We start from the raw sequence: 24,297 nt of genomic DNA, 5'->3' as shown, positions 1-24,297 counted from the left end.
CTGGGATTACATGGTGAGCTGGCAGCCTGTGCCTCTGTGAACTGCAGTGCCGTGAGCAGAGGAGTAGCAAGGTGCCAGAGCACAGGCAAATGTATATTCATTTATTTTTTTATTTAGTTTTCCCGTACTGTTTTTCACTGCCCCAACACATAGAATGGATAGCAGCCGTGACTGCTAGAATGCCCTTCTGTACCAGCTGAGGAAAGGTCACTCCAATATGAAGTCTCCTTATTCTTAAAATGTCGGTTTCCCTTCTGCATCACACCTGACCCCTTGAAGTTCTGAACAAGATTGTAAATGCCTCTGTTACACTCAGCATAATCTAGGCAGCTGGGCCCTTTCAGCATTCCTGCTTTTCTAATCTCTGCTCCGCCTCTCATCCCCAGAATACAAGTGATATATTTTCGACCTTCACTGTTCCCTATTTTTTCCCCAGGACAATAATATTTTTCCATTCCAAACTCACGGGACAACAGTAGGATCACAGGCGGTTTTGGTTTTACTGTATTGTAAACTGCTTACAACATTTTGCAAAACTCGACACTGGGACCCTTATAACTCAATTATAATTTGTGCTTGGAAAAACCCACAGGTTGGTGTGAAATCATTATTCAACTTGTCATGTTGAATCAAGCGAAAATAGAGTATTCGCTAGATTTGACAAATCTAGAAACAACATGTTAAACCCTTTGAAAAATTATCAGAATAGAGGCAAAATCAAACAAGACACGTGCACCCTTTGATTCTTGCTTTGTGAATCCTTCTATGGGAGGCCTCCAAAGCCACACCTGGGGGAACATGCATGCCCCGCTTTTTACATGTCATTGAAAGCTTTTGGGTGTATGCCACGATGAAAATGTAGATAAAGTGACACGGCCTCTAAAAGTGAGTTGTTTTATGATACAAAATGGCTACCTTGTAATTAGCTGTGTGCATTATCATGGGGCCTGATGCTACTGCACCTTATGCTGTTAATGCATAATTCTAGCTACATGATAAGGGGATGGAAAACTACATTCCCTTATTGTTGTCTTGGACATTTCATATTAGTCTATCAACATTTTAAAAAATATAATCTGTTTTAGGTATCTGCTGCGTATTTGGACCGGGTGAGCCTGTCTGCAACTGGGTTTTACAAGTAAGTTTATGTGTTCTGAGATCACAGTTTTTATCCTTTGAACATTGTTTTATGAAATTCAATCTATTCTATGTAAAACACAGTACTAAAGGAAAAGGTGATACTATGTTGAATGAAAAGAACACCTCACCAGTGCCGTCTTAACGCATGGGCACGCTGGGTAGTTACCCGGGGGCCCCACAAGCATAGGGGCCCACGCAGACCATAATTTAACACAAATTTTCTGTTAAACATTATTTCTGTGAGTGGCTGTGTAGGCAGGGTCCAGTGCACAGTTTTGCACGAGGGCCTGTAATGCTCGTAGGAAGGCTCTGCACCACACTGTTATTTAACTTGTGGTGTAGCGGGACTCTTTCCTCAAATTATTTAAAAACTAAATAAAGCATTTACCAAGTCAATAGGATTTGTGCTGGTTATACATTATTATTTTTATTGGGAGTATATGACACAAGATAAAAATACAGAAAAGAAAACTATGCTGCTGCCTTAAATATGAGAATATTTGCTTACACTAAAATGTTACATTAAAACAAATACCAATTGCAACTAATTTTAATAGAACAATACTGATGCTTCCTAGCAAGCAGTTGTCCTTAGCAGAGTAAGAAACATGTTTTTATTTTATTGCACATCACAGTAAATTATGATTCTTATTAGTGTAAAGCAGTAGCGGCCGTGAAAGGAGTTCTGTGGGGCGGTGAGGTGGGGCGGGGGAGGGACAGGGTGTGGGATAGTAAACACCGGTATATGGAGGAACGCAGGTAAGTAAACATTTAAATACATAAAATGAATTTCGTTGCGTGCGCTACATCGCATTTTGCTATGCAGAGCACGCAACGAGATTCGTTCATTCATTCCTGCACTAAAGTGGTAGGTTATGCGAACAACATAGTCTCGATGGCTGCTTTCAACTTGTTGGTGGAAAAGTTCTTGATCGAGGGCTGTGGGGCAGAAGTCTATGCATTTATTGCTTGTGTAAATAATCTTCCATTCTTTTCTGTCAAGTTGGTCAGCTGCTAGCCTGAGAAAGCTGGAGTACAAAGACCATCATAGTGCGCATGCCCTGATTTTCGATACTTAGAGATCTAATAATAGGGAAATCAGAATTAGCATTAAGAGTGAAACAGATAAATTGCTGCACTCTCTTGGAAATGGATAGTGAGATTCAGGTGTGACTCTGTGGCTATCTCCTTGATATAGCTATTCTTAAACCAGGCTAGAACACATAGGCTTCAGTCTTCAGGGCACTTTTTTTTAATACATTTTTAATTCAGTACACAACCAATAGTACAAATTATTATCCAAATATAATGCAAAGTTTGTCATATTGTAGTAGGGATTCCATCTGTCTTTGTATATACTCCCTGATTCTATCAATCTTCTGCACTCTGGGCCTGATTATGAGTTTGGCGGATGGGATACCTCATCACAAACGTGACGATATCCCAACCAATAAATTACATTGGATATGATGGAATTGTAATTTGGCCGTCAGGATACCCGTCTCGTTTGTGACAGAGTAACCCTATCCACCAAACTCGTAATCAGGCACTCAGTATTTTTGGACCTGCCTTGAAACTGTAGGCATGTTTCTTGCCTCAGCTGTTACCTGTTTCCGTAATTGGAAACTGTGTGATTCACTCCTTCAAAATTAGTATCTTCTGACACCAGTCAAGATAAATGTTCTACACATTAGTATTTTGCTTTGGCACTCTCACTTGTGTTACTGGTGTGTTAGTTCATGGTCTCGTTCCGCCTTTTGCTCCCTCTGAAAAACACAAACCGGGAAATGCTATTTTTCCCATCATTTATACAGGCTTTTACATAAGATTTGTCAACACATGCTGTAACCGAGGTGTTTGCAGACCCTGTCTTTCTGGTTAACTAAAAGAAAGTAATTTTAAGATTTTTTTTAGGAAAGCTCTTGTAAACACTGTTAGACTTGTCATTCTTAGGGTGGTCTTCCCCTAAACATTTTTCCTGCCTACCTCCTCTTTTTGATGAATCTTTATGTTGGCTATAGGACTCTGTGCACTTTACCATTGCTGACTAGTGCTAAAGGGCAGGTGCTTCTCCCCTAAACAAGTTGGCATTGATGCATGCCCCATTGCCATATTTAGTTTACTTCTAAATCCCTTGTAAGTGGTATATTGTATACCCAATGGCCTGTAATCTGAACACAAGTAGCCTTTCAAACCTGTCTCAGGCATGCCATTGCAAGGCTTGTCTGCACAGTGCTTAGCATTTAAAACCACTTGTCAAGCCCTAAACTCCCCTTTTATTATACATATGTCCTGTCCAGCTAAATTGATTTCTCACTACGGTGAGGCCCACTCCTCTCATAGGCTAAGAGTGGGAATTCCTTAAAGCACTTTTTAAGCTGTAATTCCTAATTTGAAAGCAGTAGCTTCATCATGGTTCATATCTTGGGAATAGAAATGATGCATATCTTTTACTAATAAAGTTGGATTTAACAATACTATTTTAGGAATGTTACTTTTAGAAATTGGACATATCTCTGCTCTTACTGTTCTGCATGCCTTGCAGCCTGCCTTCATTACATGTCTGGGGTGGGTGACAACTATCCTTTGTGCATTCCCTTCAGACAGCCACAAACACAGGAAGGGTAGGTCTGTCTGAGTACTCAACTGCATTCATTGGCATTCTGATAGCTCTACCTGGAGAGGAAGAGAGGGGGGAGCTGACACTTACAATTTCCAAAACAAGTATGGCATCTGTAGGTAAAATACACAATCTAGTATCCCTACTAAGGCAAACAACCAATGGTCCCTCTGAGACAGTCACAGAATTCCTGTGTGAGTTCTCAAGGGAGGTCACCCTTATGGAAGAGGAAGCCTCTCACACAAAATTGTGTCATGCTTCATCATTGCCAACCTCTCCCCACCCTGGTAAGACAGTACCACCAGGGCAGACTCGACCTCCCGTTGTACTCGGCGTAGGAGGGAGTTCTTAGATAAAAGCTACTGGATAATAGAGGGATCCAGATGAGTGAGTTAAAAATACCTAAAGCACCCCAGCTAATTGCCTTTATTAGTGGGTACAATAGGTAAGATAACAAATTGGTGGGGCAGTAGATTGAGGGCAATAGTTCCCACCACCACAGGAGTTAGGCTGGCATGTTTCTGCCCATACATTCGTGGAAAAAGGTGCCCATACAACTGAATGACACTCGCTCTCCGCCGCTGGTACCATGGGTGGAGAGCCGGAGTCATTCAGGTGAACAGGCAAAGTGTACCTTTTGACAAGTGTGACTAAAATGGACACCATACCACTCTTTGACCAGGAAGCTGGTATCCCCTATTGTAGTGTAGTTCCTATATTCCCAATAGGCTCTGCGCATTGGAATAGTATATCCTATAGATTAGACGTAGGACTGAGGTCGACTAGGTCTCTATTGAATATACTAGACTTAATGTGTGTGCCAGCTAGCTCAGAGGTCACTAGCAACTTTCTCAAATTCACAAGAAGGGATTAGTCTCTGACAACCGGATAAACATGACAACTTTGTTTTCCCAAGATAAAACATATCTTCAGAGTCGTGGAAACAATAGATAGACATTTCACTCAGTCAATCGTGCAAGCTTCGTTTCACTAGAGGTGCAGAGAAAGTAGAAAGACGGGTGTTTTTTGATAAAAGGATTTATTGAACAGTCTGCTTTCTCAAGCATAAGAAATTAACTGCTACAATTGTAAAACTGTGTATAAAATATAATGCATACAGTATAAAGAGTAGGATAAAATAATACTGTAAGAGCATTGTATGGTTCCTAAACCAGGGATAACTACATACATAAATAACAGAGTCTAAAAGTACTCAACTTGTGCTTCTAAAATACGCCTACCCCAGGGTACCTAACCTAAGCTTAGTACAAGGGAAGAAGTAAGTGAGGTGTAGCATAAATGTAGTATTCTTTTGCCAAGAATCTGCCCAAGATTTCTCTAAGGGTCTAATCAGCTCCGTACCTTAGTTTAGAATGGAGAAGGTCAGCCTCAGGACTCGATTTCCCAACAACCCGCAAGGGTAGCTTGGAAACACTGGAGCTGGATTTCTCGGCAGGAGAAAAGACAGCGTCTCTCTCAGTGCGTCTGCTGGAGGGTCGGCTTCCTTCGGCACTTGATGTAGCAGGGCGCGTCGGGCAAGTAGACAGTCGAACCGCTCCAAACCACTGTGTGTTTGCTTGGGCGAGTGTGGGCATATTTATACCGTGAAGGTGCTGAGTTTGACGTAAAGGTGGACATAATAACGTAATTAAAGACGCTCGGTTCTTTGAAAACTCCATGAGTTCTTGGACAAGTCAGTTCTCGAGCAAGGGAAAGTCCCTAGCTGCTGAAGCCGAGTTTTCCAAGAAATCGTTGTAGATTTTCGGAACTAGTGGAAGTAGCCCTGCCGTATTTAGACTGCATGAGCTATGCCTAAATATGGTTATGATTTCTATGCCTAGTTAAGGGTATGGTGATTTATACCTATTTAAGGGCATGAATCAGGAAAATTACAATAGTGTCCTAAAATGGTTCACAACACTATAATCTAGGGTTGTTCTTATTGTGCATTTCAGGTAGAACTCACCTGAGCACTTTTGTGTTTTTCAATTAATTTCTCATATTTTTATCTTACCAAGAATCCAGGTAAATAGGCTACCAAGAGGTAACTATCTTTCCATGGCCCTGAGGAATGCCCCAGACCCTTAGGGCTTCTAGTATGGGCAGAAACATGTTGGCATAACTCCTGTGGTGGTGTGAGCCATCACCCTCAAACTACCACCTCACCAGTTTTTAATCTCACCTATTGTACCCACTAATAAAGGCAAATGCATTCTTGATGGATTTGGGGAGTGTTGTTCGTGGAGACATACTTTAATAATATCCGGTGCACTGGTGAGCTGGACACTTTACCATGGGTTATGCTTCTAGGTATTTATGTATTGGTTCTTATATAGGGCAAACCAAACTTAGGAACAACAGAGAACTGTACAAGGAGACGGCACAGAGCAGAATAGTGAACCGATTCAGGATTCTGCACATATCTAAGGATGATCGATCTTTAATAAACAAATTTAGGAAATTATGGACATTGCTTCCCTTTACCAGTGGTAAACCACATGAGTGATGGGACAAACTTCATCTCGGGGGTAGTTAATATTCATTTCAAATCTTTATTTCGATCAGGTGATCATAAAAGACATACAATATAACACATCATTTAAAATTCCGAAATATCAATATATCATTTAGTATTAAATACATGAGTTAAAAAATGTTAAAACAAATGAAACAGTGGACCGAGGGAAAGGAATTTTCAAGGGTCTCCTGCCATTTTTATGTAACGGGTTCGGACATGCCACATTGCAGTTAAAAATTTAGCTAGGGCAAACACAATTGGCGGAGATAAGTCTAAATGCAGGTGTGAATGTTCTAAATCCCAGGTTTTTAAGGAGGGGGACGAGCCAAAATTTCCTGCTTTTTTGGTAGGCTCAACAGAAAAAAATAACATGTACTTCTTTCTCCTTAGTGTGGGCACATGCGGGGCAAATCTCTGTAGGAGACCGACCAGACCATGCTTTGGTGAAAGACATTAGAGGAAGGGTCCCATACCTCCATTGCAGGAATAATTTTCTTGTTAAAACAGGGGTCATGCCATCCAAAACACTTTCAAGATTGTATAAGTCTTTGGTTGTAATAAAATGATGTGTTAGAGAACCCTCTCGTGCACTGTCCAGGGCTCGGAGAAGCATTTTATCATAGTATGCTCTAGAGAGCGCTTTCCTTGGGATCCTGGTACTTGTGCTTTCTGGGTGTGACCACAGTTCTGGTAGTCCAAGGGTCTCACAAGTTCTCTTAGGATAATTTAACCAAGGGGTCTTTGGCAATAGGTAAGGATAGGAATTCCTGTAGCTCAGTTCTGTAGGAGGTGAGATCTTGGCTACTCCAGGCGCGACGCCAGAATGTTAAAGGTTTGAGCCCTAGTTCCTCCGTAATGGGCCTCAAACCCAGGTCCAGTCTCAGGGGCAGGAGTGGGGTACTTGGTGGGAGAGCGGTCAGCTGCCTTAAAAATTTGTTTTCTGTGGTCAGCAAGTTGGAGGATGAGGTATCGCCCCACATCTCTCCCCCGTAGGTTACTCCCCCCCATGCCTGGGCTTTATATATTTGGATAGCGGGACTCAGAGGGCGGTATGTTGACTTGGTCGCATTTCTCATAATACCACCCACCTTCTGGGCCAACTTCATGTTCGCTTTGGTCTGGTGAGCCCCCCACGTGAGGTTTTGGTTTAAGGTTATCCCCAGATACTCTATTGTGTGAACCCTTTCCAAGCGTACTGCACCAAGCAGGGGATTTGGGCGCTTGGAGTACTTGAGATTTAAGATCATGAATTTCGTTTTCTGCTGGTTACTTTCAAGACCCCTTTCTGTGCAGAACTCCAGAAAACCATCGAGCACCCTCTGTATGCCCATCGGGGATTTAGACAGCAGCAGGGTGTCATCTGCAAACATGATTACGGGCACCCTGCTGCCAGTCAATATTGGGGCATCAGTGTTGGCGATCCCGGTCAGGTGTGCGATTGCCCCGTTCACAAAGAGGCAGAACAGGGTCGGTGCGAGCACACAGCCCTGTCTCACCCCTCTGCGAACGGGGAATCTTTCAGTTAGATTGCCGCTTCTCCCACACCTGACCCTTGCAAAGTTGTTATGATGTAGTTTCATCAAAATTGCAAGGATGTCTTTCGGGACGCCTAGCTCTGCCATTACCTCCCACAGTTTTGATCTTGGCACTAAATCGAAGGTGGCACGTAGGTCCACGAAGACGGTGTACAAGGTGCCACCCTCGATAAGTGCAGTCCTCCAGTACATGAGGTTTAATCTGACTATTTGGTCGATTGTGGAGACCCCCCTCCTAATCCTGCCTGATATGGGCTAAGGGTATCTGTTTCCTCCAACCAGGTCTGCAACCGATCCAATATTAGCCTACTGAAGAGCTTCTGTGAGACATCGATGAGGCTTATTGGATGATAGTTGGCTGGGAGCAGACCCTTTTTAAATATTGGGACCACCTCTGCGCCCAGCCAAGTGTCGGGGACCTCCATACCCTTGAGAACCGCATTAAATATCAGCAGGAGATACGGGGCCCATATCCCTGGCTCCTGCTTGAAAAGATCTCCTGGGACCCCGTCAAGCCCTGGTGCTTTTCCTCCTGCCAACCCCGCAATTGCAACACAGACCTCTTTTTCCGTGAAGGGTTCGCCCTCGTAGTTACTCAGAATAGTGCAATTGGGGTTGCTCTGGGATGCCTCCTCCATTGCTGGTAGTGCTCTTGCCATATACCATGTGCAATGTTGGGTTCGATTGCAGAAGGGAGATCTTCTGACCCGTGATTGACTAGCCGCCAAAATTTGCGAGAATCTTTAGTGGCTAGTGCACCAGAAAGTTCCTCCCAGTGTCTTTGGTCCCATTCTGCCTTAGCATTAGCCAACAATGTCTTATTGGCCCGTCTTTTGGCTTGTATCATCTCCCGGCATCCACGCGCCTTTATTGCGAGTAGGAGTTCTCGTTTTGAGTCCCAGCAAGTGGCATTATACCAGGACTTGTTGTGTGTCCCCTTACATTTACCTGCTCCTTTGACAAATAGGTCTAACTCCAGGCTGCTTATTAGGTCTTCGTGGGTTCGCCATAATTGCTCTCTGTTTTCCCCGTTGTCTAATCCGTTGGCAAGAGCGAATGCCTTTTCTAGTACTGCAGTAATTCTGGCATAGAACCTAGGTAACTTGACGCCACATGTGGCGAGTTTCCCCCACCTGACTCGCCTCCTACTATTCCCCAGGAGTAGTCCTGTAATTGCATTTTCTTTGTCCAGTCCCATGTCCTCGATGCCTGGCATGGCATATTCGAGTTCAAGGGCGTTGTGGTCACTGTCCTCTCTATCCAGAACCTTAAAATCAATAATTTGTGACCAACTTGACAATTGAACTAGGACGTAGTCAAGTCTAGATTCACTTCCTAATTTATTGTAAGTGCATTTACTTGGGATTATCTGATTTTGTGCGCCCGTTGCATGCTCTTAGACCATGGTTGAGGGTCAGTGCGGTTATCTAAAGTGCAAGGGGAGTCCAGGCTCTTGGTGGGGGTGCCACAGTGACTGGTATCCGCCATCTTGAGTCCTCCTCTAGGGAGGGTCCATCAATAAGGCCGGGGAGTGGCTCGTAGTACGAGTTCAAATCCCCTGCGACCACATGGGGGAGGTCCCTTGGGATTTCACTCAGAAAAACCGAGAGTTCTTCGATTGTATTCGATTCGCATGATATAACAGCGGGTCTCGAATAGACGTTTAATTCCATCAATTTAGCAAGATTTGGCCATTCTAACAGGACAGGTAGTATATCCTCGGAGTCAACAGCTAAGCACCTAGCCTTACAGCCTAGTTGGGAGGCAATCAAGGTTGCCAACCCTCCTGACCGTCGTCCCCTTCCCCCCCATTTAGCTTTTTTTGTAAACACTGCGAACCCCGGGCATGTGCACTCATCTCTTGCCCAGGTTTCCTGGAAGGGGCAGACACTTTTTGAGCTAATGAATGACATCCACTCCGGGCATTCTATTTTGTTACCAAGGCCAGCTACATTCCATGAAATCATGTTAAGTGCTGGAAGTCTTGGAGATGGTGGCACAGTGTTGGAGTGGTTGTTCTCTTTGGCAACAGGATTTACCATTGTGTTTTGTTGTGATTCCCCCTGTATAGCCCATAGATTGCTACCAATGCCCAATGCATCTGCTGTAAAGTTTCCGGGGTCTTGGGAGTGGCTGGGTTTGTTAGGAACAGTTATTAATTCTATTAGAGGCTGAGTTTGTTCACAGGGGGAGGTTCTATCCTCACTATGGTCTGTTAGATAAGAACGGTCCTCGGCCCTAGCTTTGGAGTCAAGCAGTCAGTCAACCATTTTGAGGCTGCTGTACCTGTTAGAAGTTGGGAGGTAGGCTGGGTGGTGCAGTCTATGTGGCCCTGGGATTCCTCTCAGTCTTCCACCCCATCCGCCCCTCCTCCTGGTGTTATACTCGCACCCCTCTTCATCACCATACGTTGGTAAGTGTTCTGGCACCATACTCCTGTGATAATGAGGCTCCCTCCTTCCTGCACTATTACTCTCCCAATCTCCCAATAGTTCCTGATGATACCCCCATCTTGGATCCTCCGATATATACATGCTTGATGGGTAAAATGATGAGAGAGGGAGAGACTGGATGAGATTCCCTTGATCATCGGGGGCCCAGCTGCAGATGTAAGAGGCTGTCCTGGGTTCTCTAAAACTAACCACAACGCAGTCACCTCTAATTGTCTTTCTCAGATTGCCCACCCAGGCGACACGTCTCCCCATAAGAACATCGCTGGTTATGCCTTGCGGAAGAGGTCTGTATAAAGACAACCAGTTAATAACTTTGTTCTTGAGTGAGACAGTCGTCTCTATGGCAGTGAGAGACAGTTCAGGTAGACCCGCCAGGATCACTGTGTAGGGGGACGAATCAGGTGGTAGATTCACAGATTTAATTTTACGAGGGTTGTTTTGCATATTTTCTAGAGATCTTGTATCACTTTGTGTTTTGTCATAGAGATTGGCATTATCTGTAGGTTTTGTAGATGTATTTGAGGATGGGAGTGCCGCTGTCAGAGTTTGTGTGGGTGGTGTGATTTTGTTTGCAGTAGCCAAGGGTTGCGGAATCTTATTCCGCACAAACTCATTAATGGGGTTGGACCTGCCACCCTCAAACATATGATCACACCCTACAAAGCCCACAGAAACCTCCGCTCTGACAACGAACATCTGGCCACAGTACCTAGATTCAAGAAGTCGCGCACCGGTGGACGACGCTTCTCGGTCAAGGCCTCCTCCGCATGGAACGCCCTCCCTCGTCTGCTGCGTTTGGAACCCAGCCACACGTTGTTCCGCAAAAGACTCAAAACCCTCCTCTTCCCTAAATAGTCACTGGTTCCCGTCCGTTCAGGATTTTACAGAATTATAGCGCGGGGATGCCTTTGGGTCACCAGGCGCTTTACAAATCTCAAAATAAATAAATAAAATATTTTGATTAGGTTTATGTTGTGTTTGATGAGAAGTGGTTGGTCCAGTTTTCTTCGTTGAAGTTAAGGGGTCTGCACTCTTTTTGAGCTTTTGATCTAGCCCCCCTTTGGCTCCCTTGATTTCTGTTTTAATACTATCTGCCAGCTGGACTGTGGATTTTTCTAGGTTAACCAACCTGGCTTCGATCTTTATCAACCGGGCTTCAAGGGGGCTTAAGAGTGACCTGAACAGTGCACCTATATCTGCGAGTGTAATGTCCTCGTTGGAAGATTCTGTAGAGATGTTGATAGAATGAGAAGGTGTATCTGCGGGTACAATGACAATAGGTTGGGCCTCCGCACCAATATTGGGTGATTGTCCCAAGGTATTACCGCATGAGCTAGCAGCATCCTTAGCAGGGTTGGGTTTAGCTGTTTTTAGCTTGCTGCCTCCTTTGGTTTGCCCCCCTTTCTTCCTTTTTTGAATGGCTCCCTCCCTTACTCCCCTTGGGGGATCAATAGGGTTCTCGCTAGTGCTGGCTATAGCCAAGTCCTTACTAGAGATTGGGAGTGGGACAGATGGTATTTGGGCCGTTGGTAGAGTCATGAGGCTCATATCCTCAAGATCATTTAAAGCCTCCATAGTGAGGTCTGGAATAATAGCTGACTGGTTAGCCTCTGGACCCTCCTGGTTAGAGCTGTGAAGATCTGGCCTTCCTTCAGGAGTCTTCGCCAGAGCCATTGGACCCATTGATGATCTCCTTACCCAATCGATTTCTTGGGAGATATGTCTTTCAAGTACAGCAATTTCATCTATCAAAATAGAACCAGCTTTGACAAAGTAGTTGTCGATGGTACCTTTGGTGGCTCCAGCCACAACCTGTGCGGATTTGCTCCTTGTTTCCCTGGTACACATCTCTGTGTCTAAGTGGTCCAAGGCTGTAGGAAGTGGGGTATTGGAATGGTCCCAACCAGGGGGGGTAGCCCTGTCCCGGTCTCTCCGGTCCTCGAACGGCCTCAAACGGCCCGCCCTTTGCCCGGGCTTCGCTCCGCGCTTTGCCCCGCTCGCGTCCCGCGTGCGCGTCAGACGCTATCTGTATACAACAGGAGGGGGGCGGGAAGAGGACCAGCTGTGGCGAATCTCCAAGTGCAGCGCCCGCTGGTCCTCGCAGTCCCGCAGGGGTGAAACGTCTCTGCAGGGCTCCTCTTGTTATCTGGGAGTCCTCACTGGTGGTAGCCTCGAGCGGCTCCCGCGAAGCGGGGGCCGCGAGGAGTGGGCAGATAGCAGCAGTAGAATCACATGGTCAGAAAGCAGGCAAGAAACCGCGTCGTACCTCCTTCAGCGGCAGTACACTGAGCACCCAGCCCTCAGCTCTTTAATCCAGGCGGGAGGGGGGCGGGAAGAGGACCAGCTGCGGCGAGTCTCCAAGCGCAGCGCCCGCTGGTCCTCGCAGTCCCGCAGGGGTGAAACGTCTCTGCAGGGCTCCTCTCGTTATCAGGGAGTCCTCACTGGTGGTAGCCTCGAGCGGCTCCCGCGAAGCGGGGGCCGCGAGGAGTGGGCAGATAGCAGCAGTAGAATCACGTGGTAAGAAAGCAGGCAAGAAACCGCGTCGTCCCTCCTTCAGTTTAGCCATTAAGGCCCTGATTAAAAGTCAACCAGGATTATGTGAGGGGATGCTGTGTGGCAGGAAATAATGTTTCCAGCTGGTATCCCTTACACACATAAATGTGGTTATCATGAGTTTTTTGACCCTGGAATATGGAATATCATGTGGACTCAGATTTACTGGGTCCAAATCTGCATGCAGTGTCTCCTATCCGGGGGCAAGTACCTCCCATTTACCACTATTATAACCAAGTGGTGAATGGACGCGGGGCTGTGCGCAGGAGCTGTACAGGGGATTTGGACAGTGCTGACGCTGTGTAGCATCAGGGGCTGGCCTTCAGTTCTCTCCCGTGACCTGGAAGGGGGGCAAGCAGGGTCTGGGGTCGAGGATGAAGCCTGAGTCTCATGTGATTCTATCTGCTAGATTTTCCGGCTGGTGAAATTGGGTCTGGTGTTCCTACACCCAGGAAATCCAGGTGTGTAGACAGCGGGCTGATAATAATTGAGTGAAGCAGTATCTCACTTGTACACTCTGCTCAATCCAACTTATAATCAGGGCCCAAAATTCAAACTAGAAACTGGAACCCAGTCTGGCTATTATTGAAGGAGGCTTCGTTATATGATGTTTTGTGCTCCCTGAGGTGTGTTGATTGCAGAGAACTTTAGTTTGTCTGCCAGATGGTAAATAGCTCTCTTTTTTTCATCATTGAGAGTACAAAAGTGGAGGTGGTACAAAGGTCAGTGTACAAGAACCCTTTCCCAGGTCTGGCTGCTTCGCTCACTAGACCACACTGATTTATTATATGTCCAAGTGACTTGTCAGGGACAGCTCTCACATTTTAAGATAATCTTCTATGTCTGCATGTTTTATACATCATTTCACAGCGTTTAAACTATTTGTGTGTTCATCATGATGCATTTACAGTAATGCTTCTGTGTTGTCATTGTTTTTGCCTGTCTCCTGCTACAGGACACCCGTTAGTGGATACAACTTTGAAACAAAGCAAGGAACACCTTTCAGCTACTTTTCCTATGGGGTCGCCTGCTCTGAGGTGGAGATCGATTGCTTGACTGGGGACCATAAGGTTGGCAACATTTATTCTATTTTAACTACCATCAAATAATATTATTGTGAGGCAAAAGTCACACAAGATGAAACAACAGTCATTTTTTTTACAAAACCCCAAATCAAAGTGCTAAAGAAGTGTATGCGAAAAATGGAGGGGATAGTTCATAAAGACAGAGGGGCATATTTACAAGCTCCTCAGACAGAGGGATATATTTACAATCTCCTTGGCCGCCGTTGGCGCAGTGTGGTGCTCCATATTTACAAAGCCACGTAAAGCCACCCTGAGTGGCTTTTTCGCGGCCTTGTAAATACTGCCTCTTTTCACAGAGCACTTTGCATGAAAGGGGCATGCCATAGGTGTTGCTGTGGGTGCTCCCACACAACACCCATGGATTCTGCTGTATTCCCAGATTTACAACATTTCGAAAACCTGGGAATGCATCAGAATCCTACGCCTCCACAGTAGTAAAGTTAGGAATCCTAACTTTACTATTACTAAATCCCTTTTTGTGAATACCGTAAGTCGTAAAGTTAGGATTTTTCTCAGTTTAGTAGTAGTAAAGTTAGGAATTCTAACTTTACTACTACTAAATCCCTTTTGTGCATACCGAAGGTCATAATGTTAGGATTTTTCTCAGTTTAGTAATAGCAAAGATAGGAATCTTAACTTAACTACTACTAAATTACTTTTGTGAATGCAAAAAGTCATAAAGTTAGGATTTTTCTCAGTTTAGTAGTAGTAAAGTTAGGAATCCTAACTGTAATACTACTAAATGCCTTTTGTGAATACCGAAAGTAGTAAAGTTAGGATTTTGTCTTTGATTACTTTTGTGAACCAAGCCTAAGATTTTTCCCAGAAAAGGCCCATGAAACACCAGGAGTTAGAAATCCTAACATTATGACTTTCGGTATTCACAAAAGGCATTTAGTAGTAGTAAAGTTAGGATTCCTAACTTTACTACTACTAAATGTCTTTTGTGAATAACGAAAGTCGTAAAGTTAGGATTTTCTCAGTTTAGTAGTAGTAAAGTTAGGAATCCTAACTTTACTACTCCTAAATGCCTTTTGGGAATACCGAAAGTTGTAAAGCTAGGATTTTCTCAGTTTAGTAGTAGTAAAGTTTGGAATCCTAACTTTACTACTCCTAAATGCCTTTTGTGAATACCGAAAGTCGTAAAGTTAGGATTTTGTCTCATTTTAGGAGTAGTAAAGTTAGGAATCCTAACTTTACTACTCCTAAATGCCTTTTGTGAATACCGAAAGTTGTAAGTTAGGATTTTGTCTCAGATTACTTTTGTGAATTGGGTCCCATGTATACATTTTGTCATGTGAAAGAGCAACAAGGTTCCATTGCTCTCCATGAACGCCTCTTGTCTTATCTTGTCATTTTTTATCGTACACATTTTCATTCTCATAAGTATAACAAGCTAGGAGCATTTTGACAAATTATTAGATATTTTTGAGGATTTGAAGTGTTGTCAGCACTAATCCAATTAAAATACCACATAAAAATAAAACAGAATTCGCTATTTGTAATTCTGACAGACAAAAGGGCTTTAAGTTACAGAGTGTTAATTAAAAGAGAGTGTTGTATAATTTTAACTTTCTTTTCAAATTCATACCCGTCATTTTCAATTTGCAGAACCTTCGTACAGATATAGTGATGGATGTCGGCAAAAGTCTTAACCCAGCTATAGATATAGGACAGGTGAGCAAGAAATATTCTTGAGGCGATTTCTCTTCATAAATTGTTTTTATTTTTGTGTTGTGCTCAATGTGCCTGTCAGTTATGCTCATTGGACCTTGATTTAGCTCTGTGACACGACCCCAAAGGGGCATTATTGCACTCTGTCAGGCAAGAGATGACAAAGACAGCTAATTAAAACTAATTGAAACTAATTAAAACAGCAATGTTTTGAGATTATTTTTTTTTACTGGGACAAGCATGAATGAACAGAGGGAGCGCATTTCAGTGGTACAGGCGTGGTAGGTAAATGCCTGGCCCGCAGGCATTGGAAGAAAGTCAAATAGACATTTGGAAAAGATGACAAGAATTGTTTTTATCAGAAACACTGAGGGCCTGCTTCACACAGGTAAACTTACACTTTAATTTTACTAATAGTAATTTTATGCCTGCGGGGATACAGGCCCATCCACCCCAACTGCAGAGTCTCAGCAGTCACAAAACTACTGTTATTATAATTAATTCCTGTATAGCGCATACCAACCTGTGAGGTTTCTTAGCACTGGAGGACATTAGTCAGTAACCTGCTATATGACCTAGAATAGCCAAGTTTTTAACTGTTTGCGGAACAAGATCAGGGAGTTGCATCCTATGAGTGACTGTGGGAGTGTGTTCCAGAGTTTAGGGCCAATGAAAGAGAATGATCGGCCACCTATTCACAAGCGTCTGAATTTAAGCACTGAAAAAAAGAGACTTGTTACCAGAACCCAGTATATAGGATGGAAGATGAGACACAGCCAACTTTTGTAAAAAATCAGGGCTGATGTGGCATTGATTTTATACATGGAGCAGAGGGCCTTAAAGTTGATGCGTTTATCCACGGTAAGCCAGTGGAGGTCTTGAAGGAGGCCGGATACAGAAGAATGTTTGGGAAGTCAGAAGAGCCGCGTGGTGGCGGTGTTTTGAACAATCTGTTATTACTAAAATTAAACTTGTAGTTTGTGAATACTAACAAGTACAAGTTTACTTTTGTGAATCAGGCACTAACCTTGTATTCTTGATTCAGTGGGAGCGAATACCTTTTCTGTCTCTCACCACCTCAACCTGACCACATGGAAAAAGAGTAGGAGGGCTAGTAAGAAAAAGGAGAAAGGGAGAAGAGAGAAAACCGAGGTATTGGATACCACAAGTCTGACTTGTCAAGTGAAGTGGGAAGCTAAAAAGAAATAAGAGATATCCTAACAATCTTCGATGAAAGTCCTACATCTAATATAAACAATGAATGGATACACCTTAGCTGTATCTCTGTGAAGCCAACTCTCTGATGTCAATCTACAGAAAACAAGACATGAGTTCTTTCGATCTAAGTTCATTAACATGTCTCCCTGTTAGAAAAATAATTACCTCAAGCTTTGTGACTGTATAATCTCTGTAGTATATAGGTATGCTTCCTATTTTATTCTTGTGCCATTACAAACCTTAATTAACAAGCAGTAGTGTGTTGTAGCCCCTGTCCTAGCAAATCTAATAGTCCTTTATGGAATTCTGATGCATATCATATAACTTATTCTGAGAATTTCTTCTGTTCTGTCACAGGAGCAACCCAAAGTATGTGTAATGTAACAACCTTTAAAGTCATTAGAAATGTTCCAATGTACATGTAGAAAATAGTTTGTTTTGTTTTCACATCACAGCTTGACTTTCAGAATACTTCTCTGTCATCTCAAATGTCCTCCAACAAACTACTAAGCAAGTTATGACTGTTTACAAAAGAAGTTCCTAAATCTACATAACAAATTCCTGGCTGTAGCAGCATTTAAGGCAATGCCTAGCAAGGATGCCACAAACTACAAGGGAAGTAATTCCTGATAGTTCAAGATGACTGTTGCCATCTCCAAACAAAGAATGATTTCATGGACCGCTGGCAAATGTAGTTAATCATCTGGGTGCTGCCAGGTAGTGCATTCTCCATAAATGTGAAGCCTCACATAGAACATCGGTGACACTCAGTGAGGACTGCAAGCCTTCGCTTCTCTGAGGTGGGCTCAGTATGAGCGGATTTAGAGTATTGCTGCCCCATGACCACTGAGTTTTAAGTGATGACTATACCTCCTGACATGCCTCCGTACAATGCTCCCTCAAATTTCACTATCTAGATGGCGGAGTTCCTGGTTTACCAGGATGTCTTGCATACAATTGCTCTAAAAAATAAATATTAGACATTTGGTATTTTGAGCATTTCTCAAGACCAAACCCTTCCACTGCACCATCTATTGCAACACATTTCTGATAATCTTTGCGTAATCGATCTTATGCACATCATATTCTCTTTCAGCATTTACCTGAATGGACATCAAAGTGGAGCAGGCTATGTTTTTGCTGAACAAAGTTAAAGCAAAGATTCATGAAACACTTAATGAACTTTCATAGAGTGATAGCAATTTCAATCATACTGTAATTTGATTCCTAATCTCACAAATGGACTCACAAACTTAAATTGCAATGTTGAAGATTTTTTCAGATGCACATTTTTTGTGGTTAACCAGACCTAAAACACCTAAAATTGCTTCAGTTTGAAGCAAGGATCCACTTGAAGATAGCCTGCATGAGAAACAAGGCCCTTCACCATAACACTCCTGTCTACCTGGCCAATAAACTCGAATTGTTTGGTGGTAGTCATTCCTTAAAAAGTGTTAACTCCCTACTGATGAAATCACAGAAGTTCAACAAGAAGAAAACTTACAATCTCTCCTTCTTCAGTCTAGCCCCAAGAATATGGAACGCACTGCCTCCCGCATTCAGGTCAAACCCCTCGACTACCTCCTTCAAAAAATAAGTAAAAACACTTCTGTTGAATAGTTTGCTTCAATAGTAGCCCTGAAGCCACTCAGCTTGATTATTTTCTTATGGGCACCTTTAGATCTTGAATCTGCCAGGCCAACTGACATATTGTATCTGTATTGCTGCTTGTGTATTCCTTATTGCATTTCTCCCTGTATGTATATGCGCTCTGATACTTTGACAGGTCATGTTCGCGCTACATAAAACACCTCAAAGCAAATAAATAAACCATACTTACTCACTTATAACATATTGTGTGCAGGTCTTCTCTTTCGATCAACATATCATTTATAAGTAACCTAGGCATTTTCTAAGGCTTTCTGTGCTGGACTCTGAATATCTACTAACTCCTTGCACAGAATCACCTGAAATAGATGGAGAAGGAACCAAAGTAATATTCGGGCAAAGTAAGCATACATGGAAAAGAGAGGTGACCTACCCATGGATGAGTGTTCAGTATTATTGTATATTAATTCATCTAACCACAAATTCTTGCATCATGTATCCTCTTTTAACAATGCTTAATATCTCAAATACTGTCCAACATATTAATTCAATCTTTTAGTCAGTCCTCCTGAGGGTGGTAACTGTTGGACATTCGGACTTCCATATCTAGCTCTTTAAACAAGGCAGATGAGAATTTTGAGATAAACTGAGACCATTTATCAGTAATCACGACGTGCAGGATACCATGGAATCAAATAATATGTTGTGCAGGAGCTTGTGACAAATCTTTGGAAATGGGTCACCCACTGAGGGAGATAAAATGGCTCATGGTAGTCAAATGGTTTACAACCACTACAATAACACAGTTCCACCTTGACCTTTGGATAACCCCAATGACACTATATGCCAAGGCCAAGGTGGAACAGGCAAAGGTCTCAATAAGCCTGTTGGTAATAATTCGAGCACAAGTAGATCATGTTTACACATAACTCTTAATATAAGCAATTAGACTTCAGCACAAATCTCCCCTTACTACTAAGTGTTAGCTATGCCACAATGTCCAGCAAGCTTTGATTCATTAAACCAATTTATAGCTTGTTGTCTGAACTGAACTGATGAGAAAAACACAGTTTTCCTTAATATACCAATTCAGATATTTCATATCTATATTTTTGTTCCTTTCACCAAGTCTTCTTATCTATAAAGCAACCATTTGTAAGGACCTTTGTCAGAAAGGAAATTATAAAGTGCAACAGCTGCCCCAGCTAAGAGGCGTCCCCTTATTGTACTTGGCCCACTATAAGTAATATATCCATTCCTCAAAAGATATTTTAATGGCCAAAGTTCTCTATTGATGAATGTGTAATTTAACTAAGCTGATTAAAATGTCATTACAAAAATAAACTACTGGATTAACATGCCATGTATTTATAGAAAGTACCCATCTCCATGATAAAAGGATACTTTAGATTACATAGTTGCAAAATAGGAAGACCAGAAAGATGCTCATTCAAGAACCGGAATTCCTTGACAAATACAAACTGCTGATTTGTATAGTAACTTGCTAATGGTCTTTAAAAGTTCACAAAAATGATCAAGGAACCTCCTACAAAAATTGGAAAAGCCCAAACAATTTTGAATAGCCTTAACAGTAATTGGTGTGAGCCACTCAATAGTTGGTACTGAAATGACTAGAAGTACAGTGGATGGAAGTGGCAAAAGTAGTTTATTCAGTATACAACTCCAGAGGCACACAAGGACCAACCACTTCAGCAACAGTGCATCCTTCATCTGCTCCCTGGATTCCACACTCTATAATCCAGTGAGCATGTCATGCACATAGAACATTAAGCAAGATACAAGAAGATACAACAGGTACCATTCTGTTCATCCGTCTGAATGATGCCCTCTGCTGTAGCTCTGTTTCTCAAAAACACTACAGTAGCAGCTTGGACCATTTATCCATCGTAACACAAGACTATTATCTCTCAATCATATAACTGCCTTAATATGTGATAAATGACTTCCCAATGAGTCTAAATCAACTATATAGACATTACAGAAGACATCCAAAAACCCTCCTAATGCTTCATAAATAAAATACTGAAATATTACAGGGGTGTTGCAGAATCCAAAGCCACGTACTGGTATTCAGACAACCCAAACTTACTCTGGAATGGCATTTTCCATTCATCAGACTAGATGGTAAACTTTTTAGAGATCTAACTTTGAGAATATGTTTGAATTTCGGGTCTGATCTAACAGCGTAGATAATATTGCAAAGGGTAATGATTGTTCACTGTTATTCTATTCAGGGATCCATACATATGCATGTTCTCAATTCACCCCCATTCCCAGGAACAAAAAATATGAAAGAAAATGCAGGGGACTGTGATGTCCCAATAAATCCATTAGCCACATCTATGTGCTATTTAAGATATTCTGTTTCTGATTCAGCTAGTACATACATTCTCTTTGATGAGATAGATTAATTGTGAGTGTTGCTCTCCCACGCTCACTGAGTCTTAAGCACTAAGCCATACTTCCTGGCCTGCCTCCTGACATGTTTCATCTCCAGAACATAACTTTTCTTGAGAGATTCAACATGGTAAAAGTCACCATAGTATGTGGAATTGAACTTCCACATTGATCACTCATTGGCCCACTTAGGGGAAATGTTTTCAGTTTCTTCTCATATAACACTCAAATGTATTAACTTGTCATTCACCCACCGGTGGGTTTTTCCACAAGTCTGGTAGGATTAAATTTGTAAGAAAGTAATTGAAAGCAGTCAGTGTTCTCAAATTTCTACCAAAATTGATGTAAATCTCTTGGGTCTCTAAATCCCTAATTTCCCCTTGTCTATTCTGCACAGCCAATCCTAGTTGCATAAAGTTTAATTTCACTCAAAATGTTGAACACCTGGCTACTTTTCCAATCTTCAGTAGAGTGTTTTTGTAAAATTGAGAAAAAATCTCATGATGTTTGAGATTAGCATACAGTCATTTAACTACAGTGTATACAACCTAAAGACAAGAATATGCTACAAACATGGCCGTTCGCCTTCTTTTCACACCAGCTAACAAAATATCTATTGTCTACCCTAAGTATTTCCTTTCATCAACTTCTAATTAAACATTTAGAAAAGCTTTCTATTCCTGTTGCTGGTATAAATGATAACCTGGTCAACCGCTTACTCTGCATCCTGGTCCTTTTGCAACCTTGGAAACTGTTGCCACAAAGTAGTCTTTAGAACTCTATCCACTTGAATGGGCATCTCAGATAATACCCTAAATGCTTTATCTCATTTCCGTTTGATAGACAATGGTATGCCCAAACAAAGTCCTACAAAATGCCCATGCTCTCAGTCACACCTGGACTCCCCAATGCCTCGATTCTCACTTTATTGCTTTTCATTGAGCCCCAAGGACAAGCCATTTACTTCAATAACATGCGGATGACACACAATCATTTTGCAAGAGGACTGCAGCTGAAACCCCGTGCTTGAAAAGTTACCTATAAGAAATTCATTCATGATTGTCACCTACCTAAACCATAACCAAACAAAAGCAAATTAATCTTCAATAATGCAACTACTTGCATACCAAGATCAAGGTATGGGCAAACACTTCCTGTATGAATGCACAAACTCATGTCCTCACCAATATCACTGGAGAAAATCCACTGTTCACAAATCTCTCACACACCAAGTTAAAAACTGATACTATGGTTTAACAATATTCTCAATCAAAACAAGAGAAATAAAACTCGTAACATGTGCAACATCCTAACATGTCACCCCCCAGTGTTTGCCTGTGCAAATATGTTGAAGAATAGTGCATGATAAACAGCAATAACAAAATCCAGTCAGAACAATATCTTCTACTACTGCTCTTGCGAGTATAGAAAAAACGAACGCAATCAATGATAAACATAAATATTAAGCAACAGTGATGAACAACAAACAAACAGTTTTAGCAGAATTCCAAGTATAGGGATTGCTCTACAAGAAACATGATAGCTCCAGTTTATCGTTCAATCCCTTAGGGGACATAGTGTCTAAGTATCTAATCCAGAAAGTCTCTCTCTGTGTGATGTATTTTGTCATGTCTGTCTAAGTATCTAATCCAGAAAGTCTCTCTCTGTGTGATGTATTTTGTCATGTCTCTATCATTGCAGAGTGTGACTACCTCCAGTACTCTGAACCTGAGTTGAGCTATGGTGTGGTGCCCCTCTGACCAATAACTAGCTAATGGTGAATTCAAGGATCTGGTTATAATCCTGCTCTTGTGCTCAGTCATACGAATCCTAAGTGATCTTTCAGTTTTTCGTACATAATATAATGCACACAGGTAACGAATTGCATGAATAACATGCTGGGTATTACAGTTAGCTGTGAATTGTAGCTTTATTGGTTTCCCTGACCATGGATGTGTTATAGTGTTGCCTATGATGGCGTTGTTACAATGTGAACAATTATAGCATCTCTGTATCCCCTTATGTTGCTCCATATCGTAGGTGGTTTTCTTAGTCGGTAACTCCCGAAGGTTATTGGATCTTTTGTATGCAAAAATCGTGGGATCCTGAAAGAGATTCTCAAAGTCAGGCTCTGTTTGTAACAGGTCCCAACAGTTTCGAATTATTTTCTTGATGGCTAGTGATTGTGTTGAAATGTGGAAACAAACACTTACCTTTTGTTGGGTGGTTTTTCTGTTGTTGTCAATATGGAGTCTCTTGGAATTTCCTCTACTCTTCTTGCTGAACTTTCCACAATCTTGTAAGGATACACCCGGTCCAAAAAGCACCTTTTGGTTTCTATTAGTGCTTCTTCAAAGTCGTAAATTATCTGAAGATATAAGTTGCATCCTTAAAAAATTGAGAAAAGGGAGATTTTCTTTAAGGTCTCAGGATGAAAACTACTGAAAAGTAGTGTATTGTTACGGTCTGTGGGCTTCTTGTACAACTTGGTGCAGATGTCCGTGCCATACAGTTCTACATTAACATCCAAAAATGAAATTCTCTGTTTATCTAGTGTGTACGTGAATTGAATCCTGGGGTTTATGTAATTCAACACACTCAGCTTCTGTTCCAAGTCATTTTTGGAGCCCTGCCAAAAGATGAATATATCATCAATATACCTGCAGTAATTGATGAGATGCTCCATTCAAGATGAATCATTAGGAATATTTTCTTGTTCAAATTTCATCATGAAAAAGTTAGCGTAGCTGGGAGCCCCTGAAAAGCCCATGGAAGTTACATTGGTTTGTTAAAAGAACTTCTCCTGCCATTTGAAGTAACTGTTAAATAGACTGAATTGCAATATCTCTAAGAGAAAAACCTGATTCGCCTGAATATCTCCTTGCTGTAGCAGTGCCCACTCTATTGCCTCTATGCCCTCGGCGTAGGATATTGAGGTATAGATGGACACTACATCCACTGTTCCTAGCCATATTTCTGTGACTGGTGGCAATGTTAGCTCACTCAGCAGTTTCAGGAAATGTGTTGTGTCTTGTACATATGGCGATCCCGACTGAACAAATGATTGTAAAAAAGTGTCTAGGTATTGTCCAAGTGGTTCCTGTATTGAACTGCAATCCGATACTATGGGGCGAAAAGTCGGATCTTGAAGACTTTTGTGTATCTTAGGCAGCATGTAGATCATTGGTCTGCGTGGAAACTTGGAATGTAAAATAATCTCTTGTTTTAGTTGTAATCTATCCCATATCTACTGCATGTGATAATATTTCAAGTAGAGTCTCCTGGAACTCTACAGTTGGATCTTGGTTATGGGGTAAATATGTGGTTTCATCAGCTAACATCAAAGAAACTTTGGTGTCATAGTAGCTGCGGTCCATTACCACAAGTGTCGCTCCCTTGTCCGCGGGTAAGAAAACTACTGATTCCTTCATTCTCAAACATTTGAGTGCCTTTCTGTCTGCTGCTGTTAAGTTAT

At 42.2% G+C, this 24,297-nt stretch overlaps 1 protein-coding gene across 2 annotated transcripts in view; it reads left to right on the top strand.

The window, feature by feature from the left end:
* The window catches only part of LOC147709418 (xanthine dehydrogenase/oxidase-like), a 379,031-nt gene that overhangs the window by 342,126 nt on the left and 12,608 nt on the right, over window positions 1-24,297 (top strand). For both annotated transcript variants that reach the window (XM_086927988.1, XM_086927987.1), the window contains exons 31-33: window positions 1,086-1,138; window positions 13,775-13,889; window positions 15,516-15,581. In XM_086927988.1, coding sequence (XP_086784114.1) covers window positions 1,086-1,138; window positions 13,775-13,889; window positions 15,516-15,581 — 234 coding nt within the window. The remainder of the gene's footprint in view (window positions 1-1,085; window positions 1,139-13,774; window positions 13,890-15,515; window positions 15,582-24,297) is intronic.

Source organism: Lissotriton vulgaris, chromosome 6 (assembly GCF_964263255.1).
Source record: "Lissotriton vulgaris chromosome 6, aLisVul1.2, whole genome shotgun sequence".
Taxonomy (NCBI): domain Eukaryota; kingdom Metazoa; phylum Chordata; class Amphibia; order Caudata; family Salamandridae; genus Lissotriton; species Lissotriton vulgaris.
This window is presented reverse-complemented; position numbering and strand designations above follow the sequence as displayed.